Here is a 16596-nt window from a genome sequence, read left to right as displayed (position 1 = left end):
TATCGAAATATTGTCTCGAAGTTATTGGAGCAATGTTAATAAAAAAGAAGCAGTAAATATAAATTCATTTCATTCAAAAATGTTATACGACGGTTTAAGATTCATCATTTATCATAAGATTTTTTATGGTATTTAATTGAGATTAAAATTTCTTATAAATTGGTGGCGCAAAGAAAACAAAGAAGAAGTATTGGATAGACAGAGATAATGATCATTTCGAAACCAAAAATAAGACCTGTCATTTGAACACAATCGGATCGTCAAGTGTTGACGTGAGAATAGTGAAAACTGTGTTTTTTTCGTGGAGAGTTAATTTAACATTTGTAAAAGTACGTGATTTTCTGTTAATTAACTTCTTCGTACGCCTGTTTATGAAACTGCGTCGCATGCATTATATGCAATTACACAGAAGTGCGTGCTTCCCCACTTAAAGTTTTAACGTGCCGTGTTTTTAGGGAAAATAATGTGTTTTTGAATACTGCTGTCTTCGAATGGTTTAGGCAAGCGAGAGACAAAAGTTATTTAGTATCTGGACCGATTTTTCAAGGGTAAGCTCTCATTTTAAACGAGATGCTCAACAGGCCGCAAATGTTGAACCGATCCTAAATCCAGGGCTCACTGTATTTCGATGGGAATTTATTTATTTGATTGAAGGCTCGTCACTTTAGTTTAAAATTTATTTATTTGATTGAAGGCTCGTCACTTTAGTTTAAAATTCTTTTCTTTTTTAGTTGAAAATTCAATTGTTTTGTCTTTTTGACTGGTTGAAATAAATAAATAAGTTTTAAAAGTATATATTTTAAACTAAAATTGTTTTATTCCGGCTTTAATAGAATTTTGAAAATGAATTTTTTTGGCCAGATTCTGGTGCCAGTGTGTCCTCGCGTCTGAGTCCATCGAGTAGTGGCTACAAGTCTCAGAGTCAGCGAAGTGACGCAACAATTTCACCCTCGCCCTCGCCTTCACCAATTCCTCCCTTAGGTTGTGGCCACACTCAAATATCTAGTCAGGATTCCGTTTCGCCAGAGCCAAATAGTCAAACCGTCGTTTGGGCCGTTTCAAGTATATCGAGCGTTCCACCCGGAAGTGTAATAATTGATCCTCAGACGAATGAACCTTTCACCAATCCGGACGGCACAATTTACCGCTTTGATCCAAAAAATCCGCCAAAATTCTTTCCCGAGGAGAGCGAGCCGCTTGCGAAAAATCAGGAAGTTGGGGAGACGCGAAACTCGGCCAAGGAGAAGAGACGATCTCAGAAGAATGGCGGGAATTCTGCGACGAATCAGGTAGGAAAATGGTTCGATTTAATTATAATAAAAAAATTTTTATTAATTTAAAAATTAAGGTAACTACAGGGTCAGGAAATTCCAGAAAGTGCGGCAGTGACGGAGGAAAATTGAGTTTAAAATTAATTGTTGCAACTGAAAATGTAATTATTTTATATTTGCCACAAAATTGATCTTTTTGAATTGAAAAATCAACTATTTGGTTCAAAATTAATGTAGTTCATTAAAAATTCGTCTTTTGTGATTCATCAAATGAAATATCATTAGTTGAAACTTTTTATTTTTAATCGGAAATTCATTTTGTTGAGAATTTAACTATTTTGTTGAAAGTTAATTTTTTTACACAAAATTTAACTATTCGATTTTTGTTAAAAATTCATTAGTTTAATTGAAAATTGAACTATTTTGTTAAAAATACGTTTTCTTGAAGTAAAGCTTATTAGGACGCGGCTTATAATTTTTTCACAATGAATGAATCCATAAGAGTTGCTCCAGCCAGGTGGTGGAGTGAGAGCGTGTATTCATGGAATTCAGGCATTCAGAGAATTCACGGAATTCAAGGAATTCGTAGATTCATAGAAGTCTCGGAATTCAAATAGTTCATCGAATTCGTTTATTCATAGAATTCACAAAAATTTAAGGAGTTTTTGAAATTAAAGGAATTCGCGAATTCACAGAATTCAAGGAACTCGTGTATTCGCAAAATTCAAGGGGTTCATTGAATTCGTGTATTGGTAGAATTCACGGAATCCTAGGAATTCGTGGACATCTAGAATTCACGGAAATCGTGGATTCATAGAATTCAAGGAAATCGTGGATTCATAGAATTTACGCAGTTCGTTGAATTTAAGAAGTCCATAAAATTCAAAGAGTTTAAGGAATTCGTGGATGCATATAATTTACGGAATTCATGTATTCATAGAATTCAAGGAGTTCATTGAATTGAAGGAATTCATGGAATTTAAGGAGTTCAGGGAATTCGTGTATTCATTGAATTCGCGGAATTCAAGGTGTTCGTAGAATTCCAAGAATTTGTGGAATTCAAGGAGTTCATGGAATTATTGTATTCGTAGAATTCACGGAATTCAACCAATCCAAGGAGTTCATTGAATTGACGGTGTTCATGGAATTCGTGCATTGATTCATTCCATGGAATTCAAGAAATCCAAGAAGATCATTGAATTTTAGGTGTTCATGGAATTCGTGTATTGATTAAAATCACGGAATTCAAGAAGTTCATGGAATTTAAGGAAATGGTGGATTGAATATGTTCATAGAACTCACTAAATTTGTCGAATTCAAGGTTTTTATATTATTCATGGAATTCAAGGTGTTCATAGAATTCGCGGAATTCAGGGAGTTAAGGGAATTTTAAGGAATTTAAGGAGTTGATTGAATTCGTGTAATCATAGAATTCATGGAATTCAAGGAGTTTGTGAAATTCAAGTTAGCATTCGTATTTCATTTCTGATCGTCCTTATAGACGATTATAGAATAATTTCTTTTTTTTTGGCATATGATGAATCAAATATTTTACTATATGCATTAACTAAAGTTTATTTTAGAGCCCTTAGTATCTTGAAAATTATATGGCATAGTAAAATAATCATATTCTTAACAAAAACAGTTTCAGCAAGAAATATGTTTTTTCATTGAATACGATGAAAATTCTATATGCAACACTTATAGTTTTTGATCAATCTTAATTTTGTGTATTGACTAATTGTTTTAAATTAGGAAAAACAATGGTAATATTTTTTCTAAGTCCAGTTTAAAATGCAACTTAAAAATGCTACCTTTTTGCACGAGTTCGCGACAGTGCCGCACCCAATGGTGATCCTGCCGATCAATGCGGAAAAACAAAACCCGTTCAGAATCTGATACCGCAGGATATTTGTAGTTACATTATTACTCAATTCAAATGATATTTTTTAAATATATTGTTTTTCGCTTGCCGAAATATAATGTGCAATTTGTATTTTCTTTAACCTTCGAACGCTCGCGCCTTTCGAAATCACACCAGCACACGCCAGGCGGCAGTTTGACCGCCCTTATTTTTCCGCCCTTACTTTTCGGAGTATTTTTTTCGGTTTTAATTGTTTTTTCTTTTATGTATCAAGAGGAAGTAAGTACAAGAACATCTTTCATACGATCCAATATATAAATATATAGATAACGTAAAATTATGAATCAATAAGCTCACTTACACCCGCCATCTGTTAGAAACCTATGAAACTTACAAATAAAAATATTTAATTTGCAATAAAAAAAATATTTAGGTAATTAATCGAGATAAAAAGTATCCTATTCCGCAAGTTGGAACAAATTACACACAGTATTGAAAATTTCATCAAAATCGGTGAAGTAGTTTTTGAGTTTGGTGGCGACAAACATCGTGACACGAGATTTTTATATAAATATTCTTTTTTACCTAGAAAAACCCTTGAATTTTATTCATGATCCTGGAATTTGTATTCCCTTAAAGAGACAATAAGAGAAAATACTCTGCTGAACGAAAACAGTGGCCGAACCGCTTTTTTGATAGTTTTCATTTAATTTATAATTTTTTATTTTATTTGAAAGTAGAAAAACGCACCTTTTTCACAATAGATTGTTCATCTTATTACGGTGAAAATTACGAAGATACAATCGAAAATATCTCAAAGTTTCTCATATATTCCCAATTTTTTTTCAATTTTAACAATTTCATTTAAATTTCTGAAATCTAATCATTTTTTTGCTGTCAATCTTTTAGTTGAAAACTATTATTGGTTAAGAATTGATCGTTTTTTGTTTAAAATTCATATTCTTCTGGATGAAAATTTAACTATTGTGTAAAAAATGAGTGTTTTTGGCTGAAAATTCAACTTTTTTGTTGAATATTTTTCTTTTTGAGTTACAAGCTTAATTATTTTCGTTGAAAAATTCAATTCTTTGGATGAAAATGAACTTTTTGGTTAAAAATTCACATTTTCTGCTTGAAAATCATTTTTTTTGTAAAGGATTCATCTTTTTGGCTTGAAAATTCAACGATTTGGTTTAAAAAATTTTCTCTATTGATTGGAAAATCTTTCTTGGTAGAAAATTCAATTCTTTTGTTATAAATTCGTCCATATTTTTTTTTGGAAATTCATCTCTTTTGATAGAAGTTTGATATTTTCTTTAACTAAAAATGCAACTATTTTATTTTTGGATGATTTTTTTTGTTAATTTCAAATTCAACTCTAAGGGTAAAAGTTGAACCTCTTTGTTCAGAATTTATTTTACTCTTTGAAGGTTTATCTCTTTTGTTGAAAATTTACCTATTTTGTTCGATATTCTTTTTTTGTTTATTAAAGATTAATTTTTTATTTGGAAATGTAATTTTTCCATTTTTTGTTGAAATTTTTGTTTCATTAAACATTCGTCTTTATTAGTAGAAAAGTATTCTTTTTGGTTGAAATTTTCTCTTTTTATGTTTAATACTGCAACTTTTTTGTTGAAAAATTATTTATGTTTTTTGAAAATGCAGCTATTTTGCAAAAAAAAATCCGGATTTTGGTTAGAAGTTAAATTTGTTGAAAATGTGTCCATTGGGTTAGAAAATTTCAGTTCTGGGTTAAAAGTTTAGCTGCTTTGTCAGAAATGAGTTTTTTATTCTTGTTAGAGATTCTTTATTTTAATTGAAAATTTATCTTTTTGGCAGAGGCCTAATATATGCAGTGGTAAGTTCAACTGTTTTGCAGAAAATTGGTCTTTTTTGGTTAAAAGTTGGCAAAAGCTATTAAAAATTTATTTTCTTGGTTAGTGATTCTTTTTTTTCTGTAAATTAGTTTCTGTTTGAAAATGAAACTATAATGTTATTTTTTTTATTAATAATTTATATTTTTACTTGAATATTAAAAATTAGGCTGAAAATTAAACTATTTGGTTGAAAATTCAAGTATTTTGTTAAAAATGAATTCTTTTTGCTTCTAAATTTAACGATATTTTTAAATATTCGTTTATTGTGACAGAAAATTCGTCCTTTTGGATTTTAAATTCATCTTTTTTGTGAAAAACGGAACTGTCTTCTTAAACATTTAATTATTTAGTTGTCAATTTAACTGTTGTTGGTTGAAATTTAATCATTTTGTTTAAAGTTCGATCATTTGGTAGAAAAATTGGTCTTTTTAGGTTAAAAATTCAACAGTTTGGTAGGAAATTTAACTATTTTGTTCAAAATTTAATTATTTTACTGAAAACTAAAAGCTCTTAAAATTTGGATTAAAAAAAATGCCATTACACTGTTGCTAAAGTTGAAAAAATGAGAAATGTCTGAATATTAAATAAAACAAATGAAAAAAAGTTTTTTTTAAACATAAAATCAGATTTTGGGGGAGTATGATATACTTCACATGTGAAATTTACCATACCATTTCTATGTTTAGTGAAAAGTATTTGATTCCACACTCGACCGAAATGTCCACCTTTTTCCCCTGAAAATAGGGGCGAAAGTAGCATATATTTCCCGCAAACCCAATTTGCGGGCGAAAGTAGCATATATTTCCCGCAAACCCAATTTGCGGGCGAAAGTAAAATTAGCGGAGCGAAAGAAAAAATTAACGGAGCGAAAATAAAATTGGCGGGGCGAAAGTAAAAATTATTTGATCAAAATTCGAGGCGCGAACAAAGCTACAGAAAAATGCGTCGGACCCGCTTTTTAGGGCCACCACGGTCGAGAGTGGAATAAAATACTGTATGCAACGCGGGACGAAAGTATATTTTTTGCACCCCCGGGAAAAATCTTTTCGATCGGGCAGTAAACCCACCCGCGAGAAAAATCTGCTCCTTTCGCCCCTTGTTGCATAATGTACTTTTTCATTGTAAAAGAAAGATACCTGGAAAAATGTTTTTTTTGTTCTGGAAAACCTGAAATATTTCTTTATAAGATACGCCAGACACTCTGATTTAATAATAATTCTGAAATTACAATCTTTGGTAGACATCAATAGCATCATTACCAATACAAGACAAAACAAAATGATAAAAAGACGGCCAATTTGTTGCCCACGCGAGCGCTCAAAGTTTAACTAATGCCCATTTCTTTTTAAATTAAGTTCTCATTATATATTATCATCGTATTTTTAAGTTATATACAATTAAGGAAGTGAAAAAAGTAACTTATCCAATAGCTGTAACTAGTTACTCAAAAAAAAAAAAAAATAATAATGAACTTACCCAAGACTGTTCATGTCCGTGAAGACACAGGTGACGAATTCGGCAACGTCTCCGAGTTTGCCAGTGGCGTCGCCACCGCCGCCTCCGCCGCCACCCTTGCCGCCGCAGCAGAGTGCAGCTCCACAAACTCTAGTCAAAACTACTACGGTGCAGGCGTGTGGGCATAACCAAGTGGTCCAGCCGTACACGACTTTTTTGCCTACCTCAGAGCCGTACAGCCAGAGCGTCTATCAAGCCTCGACGGCGCAGCAGACTGTGATGATGGCGCCACATCCGACTCAGGCTCCACCTACGCTACAAAATAGTGGACAAGGCGATGTTATTTTCAATCAGAATCATCCACTCTATGCCAATTACGCCGTACCTGTTCAGCAAGGACACGTTCCCCAACCTGTGAGTTCTTTTCCCCTCAGTTATTTCGATTCATTCACTTTGATAGTGAATTATATACTCTTGCCTATTTCAAGACGCGCCTATTTCAAGGCTTATCTATTTAAAGGCTTATCTATTTCAAGGCTTATCTATTTCAAGTCGTCCATGCTCGGCTATTTCAATCTAGAGAGTTTACCGTTTGCGAGAATTTAAATTTTATAAATGAAGAGTACCCTATTTTTAAGATTTGGTCCCCATATGGCACCCTATGCCCAGCTCATAATGGAACTTTATAATAATTTATAATAAGGTCAAAGCTGCCAACAGTCAGCTATTTTGAAAAAATAGAAAAAAATGAAGGAATTTCTTTAAGAAATAACTGCAAAAAATAATCAGGGCTGCTACACAGTCACTATTAGTCACTTTTTAAAATGAAAAGTTCACATTACAGTAGAACCTCGATTATCCGAGGTAATGTGGGGAGGTGATACCTCGAATAAGCGAAAACTCGGATAATACGGAAGAAGTTCAAAATTCCGTAGAGGTATCTGTTTTTTATATATTTTAAATAGAAAAATAAATATAAACATTTAGGAAATAAAAGTAAATAGCTTACAAATGTGGATTTATCTTTATTAATTTATTAATAATTGCAAACAACTGCGCGCATTCAGAATTAGGCATCAACGCATGGATTCATCACTATTTAATTCAGGTCTATACCTATTTTTGAAATGTCCGAAAGTCTTTTGAAATATTTTGGGATACTTTCAAAGAGCCCGAGAAATTTTTAATAGATTTCAATAATTTGCATTTTTTTTAGATTTTGGGACACTTAAAACTTCTCAAATCTAAGGCATTTTCAAGAGTTTTTAATTTGAAATATTTTAGGGAATTTAAAAAGATTCCAAGGAATTCTTTCTATTAATTTCATTAAATTGAAGGTAATTCAAAGCGTTTGAAATATTTTAAGATAAAGAAATTTACCAGAATTTCGGAAGATATAGGTATTTTAACTGGGGATTTCAATGATTTTAAGGGATTTTAAAGCTCTCAATGTATTTTAATATATTTCCCAGGATTTCAGGAAATATCATAAAAGTTAACTGGGTTTAATAATATTTTAGCGGATTGCAAAGAATATATTCACGAGACGCAAGGTATTTTGTAGGGTTTTTAAAGATCTGAAGAAATTTAAAATTATTTTTTGAATTCATCCTGAATTCTTTTAAACTTTTTGGAATTCTTTTGATTTTTTCAATTCACATGAATTCTTCTAAATATACTGAATTTTATTTATTTGAATGGATTTTTTTTTAATCAAAATTTTTTCTGCAAAATTAATGGGATTTCAAAAGATTTCAAGGAATTTAAAATTTTTTAGGTTAACTAAAAAAATGAAATAAAATATTTCCAAATATTTTGGGAATTTTATTTGGAATTCGTCTTGAATTATTTAAAATTATTTTTGAATTCTTCTTGATTCACTTAATTTTACTCTATTCAATGCCTTTTTTTGAATGCTTTACTTAATTCATCTTGAATTCTTGCAACTGACCTTAAATTCGTAGGCATTTCGCCGAATTCTTTTAAATGCCCATTTAATTTTTTTAAATTTATTTCAAACTTACATTTCAAATTTTCTCATATTTTTCAATTCACTTGATTTCTGTTTAATTCAGCTTCATTGTTTATGAAGTTCATCGAATTCTTCTAATTTTCCCCTAAATTATACTTCATCAATTTTTCCAATTAATTTAAATTCTTTTGAATTGTTTTGTAGTCATTAGTCACCGTTTTGCCTAGAAATTAGTAAAATTTTCAAAGATTCGAGGTGATTTGAATTTTTTTTTAAATTTATTCTAAATTCGTATTATTTTATCCTGAATTCTTTGGAATTATCTTCATTTTTTTCTAATTTATTTTCATTCTTCCAAATTCTCTCCATTGTATTCGATTCAATAGATTTTTGGTTTGAACTTCTTATATTTTTAAATTATTTTAAATTCACTTGATTGCTGTTTAAATTCAGCATAATTTTTTTTTTATGAAATTCATCGAATTTTTTGCATTTTCCCCTAAATTATTATACATTAGTAGGGTTTTCAAAAATTTGAAGTGATTTAAAATTTTGCCTTGAAATTTATCCTGAATTCTTTTTAATTCCTTGGAATTCTCTTTATTTTTTTCGAATTTATTTTCATTCTTCTAAATTTGAATTTTTTTCTTCGCCCTCAATTCGTATTATTTTACCCTGAATTCTTTTTAATTCTTTGCTATTTCCTTGAATTTTTGTAATTCTTTTAAATTTACTGCAGAAAAGAATGATTCATAAATGTTCATTTTCATTTAAAATTATGTTTTTTAAATAATAATTTAATGAAAATATAATTTTTTGCAGTTTTCGATGACTGTAATGTAATAGAATAAAGCTTTTTGAGGATGAACTTTTGTAGATTTTTATAATTTGATAGTAACTTTTTAAAATTTTCTATTTTTTAATTTCCTATTTTTAATTTTCCTACCACACGGACAATAAGATTTTGGAAAAATTTAAAATTATTCCCATTTTATGTTAAAGGGTTAGTTTTAAGTTTGGAATATTTCAAAATATGTTGAAAAATAATCTGAAAGATTTTAAAACCATTTTTTTTTTAGATGAAAATTATTTTTGATTCGTAGAAGTTTTAGTAGTTTTGAAAATAATAGAAAATAATTGAAATCTTGAGAAGCATCAGAAATTTTTTAAAATGAAATGTACATTTTTGAAAATTTCGAACAAAAAATTAGAAGCTTTTTAAGAATTTTTAAAGCCTTTAAGAGAACAATAAAATTGTCTCAAGATTCATGGTTTAATTTGAAATTATTTCTTTATTTTGAAAAAGGGATTCTAGAAAAAAATTAAATCAGAATTAGAAAATTACACGAAGTATCGCATGCCCTTATAATATTTTGAAATCCTTAAAATCTGGTGTGTTGTACTCTTTTTCAAATCTTTGAATTTTAAATCATTAAAATATTTCACATCTTTGTGAAATCTGTTGAAATCTTTTAAAATTTTGGTAAAATCTTTGAAATCTTTGTAATGTTTTTTTTTTTTTTAATATTTGTAAAATGTTCAAGATATTTGAAATATTTATGAAATCTTTGAAATATTTGTGAAATCTTTTGTGTTCAATTTAAATCATTAAAATATTTGAAGTCTGTGAAATATTTTTAAATTTTCGTAAAATATTTGTGAAATACTTTGAAACCTTTTGAAATCTTCCTGAAATCTTTTAAATATTTGTGATTTCTTTTTATTTATTTAAAATCATTAAATTATTTAAAATCTTTTTAAAATCTTTTAAAATTTTCTTAAAATCTTTTAAATCCTTGAAATCTATAATATGTAATTTTTATATATTTGTGAAATGTTCGAAATCTGTGTAAAATCTTTGAAATCTTTGCGAAATCTCCTAAACAATTTTTAAATTGTTTAAAATCTTTAAAATGTTTTGAAATATTTGTGAAGTTTTTTTTATTCCTTTAAAATCATTAAAATCTTTGGAATATTTGTGAAATGGTTTGAAATCTTTTTAAATTTTGCTAAAATCTTTGAAATCTTTGTAATGTTTTTTTTTTTTAATATTTGTAAAATGTTCAAGATATTTGAAATATTTATGAAATCTTTGAAATATTTGTGAAATCTTTTGTGTTCAATTTAAATCATTAAAATTTTTGAAGCCTGTAAAATATTTTAAAATTTTTGTAAAATATTTGTGAAATACTTTGAAACCTTTTGAAATCTTCCTGAAATCTTTTGAATATTTGTGATCTCTTTTTATTTATTTAAAATCATTATATTACTTAAAATCTTTTAAAATTTTCTTAAAATCTTTTAAATCCTTGAAATCTATAATATGTAATTTCTTTATATTTATGAAATGTTCGAAATCTGTGTAAAATCTTTAAAATCTTTGCGAAATCTTCTAAACAATTTTTAAATTGTTTAAAATCTTAAAAATGTTTTGAAATATTTGTGAAGTCTTTTTTATTCCTTTAAAATCATTAAGATCTTTGAAATATTTGTGAAATCTTTTGAAATCTTTTTAAATTTTGGTAAAATCTTTGTGAAATCTTTTGAAATCTTTAAATTTTCGTGAAATCTTTAAAATCCTTCAAATCTATAATATGTCAGTTTTTTTTAATATTTGTGAAATGTTCGAAATCTTTGTAAAATCTTTGAAATCTTCTAAACAATTTTGAAATTGTTTAAAGTCTTTGAAATGTTTTGAATTATTTGTGAAATCTTTTGTAATTATTTGAAATCATTAAAATATTTGAAGTCTTTGTGAAATATTGTTAAATTTTGGTAAAATTTTTGTGAAATGTTTTAAAATCTTTTAAATATTTTTGAAATTTTTTTATTCATTTAAAATCATTAAACTATTTGAAATTTTTGTGAAATCTTCTGGAATCTCTTAAAATTTTTGAAAAATTTGTAATTTTTTTGTTGAAATATATATAAACTGTTCGGAATGTTTAAAATCTTTGAGAAATCTTTTGGAATCTTTTTAAATTTTCGTAGAATCTTTAAAATTCTTGAAATCTATAATATGTAATTTTTAAAAAATATTTTTGGAATGTTCGAAGTCTTTGTAAAATCTTTGAAATCTTCTAAACAATTTTGAAATTGTTTAAAATATCTATAAACTGTTTTGAAATATTTTTGAAGTCTTTTTTATTCACTTAAAATCTAAAATATTTGAAATCTTCATGAAATCTTTTAAATATTTATGAAATTTTTTTATTCACTTAAAATCATTAAACTATTTGAAATCTTTGTAAAATCTTTTGGAATCTTTTTAAATTTTCGTAAAATCTATTAGATCCTTGCAATTTACAGTATTTAATTTTTTTTTAATATTTGTGAAATGTTCGAAATCCTTGTAAAATCTTTTAAATCTTTTCGAAATTGTGAATCTTTTCTTTTGTGAAATCTTTTGTAATTATTTGAAAACATTCAAATATTTGAAGTCTTTGTGAAATACTTTTAAATTTTGGTAAAATCTTTATGAAATGTTTCAAAATCTTTTAAATATTTCTGAAATTTTTGTATTGATTTAAAATCATTAAACTATTTGAAAAATCTTTAAAATTTTTGAAATCTATAATATGTAATTTTTTTAAAAAATTTGTTAAATCTATGAAATCTTCTAAACAATTTTAAAATTGTTTAAAATATCTATAAAATGTTTTGAAATATTTGTGAAAACTTTTGTATTCATTAAAAATCATTAAAATATTTGAAATCTTTTAAAAATTTGGTAATATCATTGTGAAATGTTTTGAACCCTTTTGAAATCTTCATGAAGTCTTTTAAATATTTGTGAATTTTTTTTCTTCACTTAAAAACATTAAACTATTTGAAATCTTTGTGAAATTTTCGTGAAATCTGTTAGATCCTTGAAATTTATAGTATTTAATTTTTTTTTTAATATTTGTGAAATGTTTGAAATCCTTGTAAAATCTTTTAAATCTTTGCAAAATTTTCAAAACAAATTTAAATTGTTTAAAATATCTTTAAAATGCTTAAAAATATTTTTGAAGTCTTTAATATGCCTTTGAAACCATTAAAATATTTGAAATATTTGTGAATCTTTTTAAAATATTTGATATCTTTTCGAAATCTTCTAAACAATGTTGAAACTGTTTCATGGAATCTTCTAAATATTTTTATTCATTTAAAATCATTAATCTATTTGAAGTGTTAAACATTTTTTGTAAACTCTTTTAAATCCTTGAAATCTTTGTGAAATCTTTTGAAATCTCTGAAATCTTTGTTAACCCTTTCTGTAATTATTGTTTGTGACATATTTTTTGGCCGCTTGAAAGCATTTTAATTTTCTCAATTCTTAAATTTATTGAAACCTTTTTGAAGTTGTCAAAAATCTTTGAAATTTGGTGTAAATTTTGTTTTTTGAAATCTTTCAAACTCTTGAAATCTCATGAAATCCCTATAGATTCTATAAAATATTTATGTGAAATCTTTTGTATTCATTTAAAATTATTAAAATATTTGAAACCTCTGAGAAAGATTTTGAAATCTTTTAAAACCTTTTAAAAACTTCAAAAATCGTTATAATCTCTGCCTTTTTTGCCAATCCTTGAATACTTTTTAAATCTTCAAAATCCTTTTCAATATATTATAAAAGCTTTGAAAATATTTAGAATTATTTTCTAACCTTTTGAAATCTGGCCATAAAAATTAAAATTCTGAAATTTGGTTTCTTCAAATATGCCGTATTATTCTCGATTTTTTAAATATTTTGGAATCTACTGGATTGAAGTATTCGAAAAATTTTAAGAATCTTAAATCTTCTTGAAGGGCTTATCATTTCGTTAAATATTCCTTTATTTCCAAGAATGTCTCTAAATTCTGGAATATTTTGAAATCTTCTAGACCAGAGTGACCTGTTTTTACAGTAAAAACGGAAGAAATGTTAATTTTATCTTTTAGGACGCGTCCGATTTATCCAGTTACTTTATGGGGATGAATATCTACGACCAGAGAGGTGGAGGCGATAGTCAACCAACGCCTCCTCATCCACATTCTTATCCTCCACCTCCGCCTTCTTCGAACCAAACTCTGCAGAACGTCCAGTCTGTTCCACCCAATTTCTGGCAGTCGCCTAATCCACTTCCGGTAAGCAAATTCCCTTTTTTTTTCTTTGTTCTTTGGGAAATTCCATTTCAAAGGCAAAACTTTATTAATTTATTTTCTTTTCTTTTTTCTTTTTTAGTTATTTTGTAACAACAAATTGTAATGTTGAATTTCTAAAGTTTAATTTCTATCAGGAATGTAATTTTTAATCAAAAGAAATGAATTTCTTAATTAAGATCCAAAATGGCGGCCAAAAAATTTAATTACGCGTATTGGTATGATTATGTATACTAAATTGTATTTTGGGGTGCTGATGACGAATCTAGCGTCAGATTTGAACAATTCAAAATGGCTGATCCAAAATGGTGGTTGAAAACAATTTAATTTCATGTATGTGAATGATAATATTTACTTTGGGGTCTCTTGGGCTGCTGATTACAAATCCGATGTCAGATTCGACAAAAATAATAATACAAATATTTTTGTTTAGGTATTTTCTTTTTTTTTTTCGGCTATATTGGGTCCGCCATTTTGAATTTGTCAAATTTGATCTCGGATTCGCAATCAGTGACCTCCAAAATTCCTGAGTATACATTATCATAGCAATACGCGTAATTAAATTTGTTGGTCGCCATTTTGGATCCGCCATTTTGAATTTGTCAAATTTGATCTCGGATTCATAATCAGCGACCTCCAACACCTCTAAGTATATATTATACCGATACGCGCAATTAATATTTTTGGCCGCCATTTTGGATCTGATATTTTGAATTTGTCAAATTTGATCTCGGATTCGTAATCAGTGGCCTCCAAAATTCTTAAGTATACATTATCATAGCAATACGCGTAATTAAATGTGTTGGTCGCTATTTTGAATTTGTCAAATTTGATCTCGGATTCATAATCAGCGACCTCCAAAACCCCTAAGTATATATTATCATACCAATACGCCTAATTAATATTTTTGGCCGCCATTTTGGATCTGATATTTTGAATTTGTGAAATTTGATCTCGGATTCGTAATCAGTGACCTCCAAAACCCCTAAGTATACATTATCATACCAATACGCGTAATTAATATTTTGGCCGCCATTTTGAATTTGTCAAATTTGATCTCGGATTCGTAATCAGCGACCTCAAAAACCCTTAAGTATACATTATCATAATAATATGCGTAATTAATATTTTGGGTCGCCATTTTGGATCCGCCATTTTGAATTTTCAAATTTGATCACGGATTCGTAATCAGCGACCCCCAAAAAACCCCCTTCTAGAAATTTTCACGTGAATTTGTGAGAAATCGATTTTTATGTGCATATATTTACTTCTCGAACACATTCGTCTTTGATTTCGATCCGAAAGCTTCGATTTAGAAGAAAAAAATTTTGTTGTAACACGAATTTTCGCTAAAAAAAAGCGAACATAACCTATTCAGATTACGTTTTTCTCTAAAACAAATGGTGGATTCGGAAAGATCGTGAAATTCTACGTAGATATTGATCTATTAAAAAATTTTTTCTGACAGTTTTCAGTGAACTTGAGAAGGCTGAATAAAAAAAATGGAAAAATGCGTCCTGTCAGGGCTTAAAAGAATTGATGATTTTTGTAAAAATAAGATTAATTTTCTGTTCAAAAACACGAATTTTCAATAAAGTATATGAATTTTCTACAAAATAGTTTAATTTTCCACCTGACACTGAGTTTTCAACAAAAAGGTGAATTTTCTACCAAAATAGTTAATTTTTCAGATAAATAGTTTAATTTTTAATTAAAAGCATATGATTTTTCAAAAAAAGAAAATTAATTTTCTGCTAAAGAAACGAATTTTTAACAAAGTATATGAATTTTCTACAAAACATTTGAATTTTTGACAAAAAAGTGAATTTTTTATCGAGTTACATAAATAGTTTTATAATAGATCATTTTTTAAAAATAAATCGTTTTCAAAATAAAAAATAGTATATACAAATTTTACCAAATTTAAATTTGTAGGTTGAAAAATTCTACTGTTTGGTTGTAAATACAACTGACTGTTTATAAAATTCCACTATTTGGCTGACAATTTTGACTGTTTTGTGGAAAATGCTCATTTTTTGACGAAAAAATTGACATTTTTTGATTAAAAACATCAACTGTTTTTGTAGATAATTTGTATTTTTTGCTGGATATTTTAATAATTTACTACAAATTTATTTTATTTGTTTGAAAATTAATTTTTTTATTAAAAATGCATTTTTTGGATTGAAAATTCGACTGTATTGTACAAAAATTGTCTTTTTGGCAAAAAAATTTATATTTTTCTTTTAACGTTTAAACTATTTTGTATAAATATTGTCCATTGACTTGAAATTTTTTTAATTTGGTAGAAAATTAATTTTTTTTGTTAAAAATGTATATTTTGAACATCTTTCTTGTTGAAAATTCGTTTTTTTTGCTTGAAAATCATTTTTTATATAAATAAATTAATTTTGTTGTTTAAAATTTAACTGTTTCGTTAAAAAAATCGTGTTTTTGGCTTACAATTTGAACGACTTGGTTGAGTTTTTTGTTTCTTGACTGAAAAATTATTCTTGTTTGAAAATTCAACTCTTTTGTTGAAAACTCAACTTTTTGGTAAAAAAAAATTTCTTTTTAGCTTTAAGATTCATGTTTACGGCTTAAAAATACAATTGTGTGTATTTTTTTTAGAAAATTTGTCTTGGTATAAAATTAAACTGCTGTGTGTAAAATCCGTTTTTATATTGAAAATTAATTCTTTTAAATAAAGATTCAATATTGATCAAACTATTTAGTTAAAAATTTATGTAATTAATTAAAAATTCGTCTTTTTTTGGCAGAGAATAATTTTTCTTGTTTATAAATTTAATAATTTTGTTTAGAATATATTTTTTTGTGTGGAAAATTACTCTTCTGTTTTGAAAATTCATCTTTTCAGTTGAAAATTTAACTATTTTTTTGAAAATGCAACTTCTTGGTTAATAATTATTAACCATAAAATAAAAACTTTCAATAGAAAGGTTCATTTTCAACCAATTAGTGGAATTTTTAACAAAATACTTAACTTTTTAGTTGGAAACATTATTTTCTAAC

At 27.2% G+C, this 16596-nt stretch overlaps 1 protein-coding gene across 5 annotated transcripts in view; it reads left to right on the top strand.

Moving 5' to 3' along the window:
• Positions 1-16596, top strand: part of LOC117172346 (R3H domain-containing protein 1) — a 121162-nt gene that overhangs the window by 81518 nt on the left and 23048 nt on the right. For all 5 annotated transcript variants that reach the window (XM_033360203.1, XM_033360175.1, XM_033360194.1 and 2 more), the window contains 3 exons: positions 862-1289; positions 6513-6881; positions 13363-13548. In XM_033360203.1, the coding sequence (XP_033216094.1) occupies positions 862-1289; positions 6513-6881; positions 13363-13548 (983 nt within the window). The remainder of the gene's footprint in view (positions 1-861; positions 1290-6512; positions 6882-13362; positions 13549-16596) is intronic.

The sequence above is a fragment of the Belonocnema kinseyi genome, chromosome 1 (genome assembly GCF_010883055.1).
Source record: "Belonocnema kinseyi isolate 2016_QV_RU_SX_M_011 chromosome 1, B_treatae_v1, whole genome shotgun sequence".
Lineage (NCBI taxonomy): Eukaryota > Metazoa > Arthropoda > Insecta > Hymenoptera > Cynipidae > Belonocnema > Belonocnema kinseyi.
Note: the sequence above shows the minus strand (reverse complement) of the source record. Positions and strands in the feature narration are given on the sequence as shown.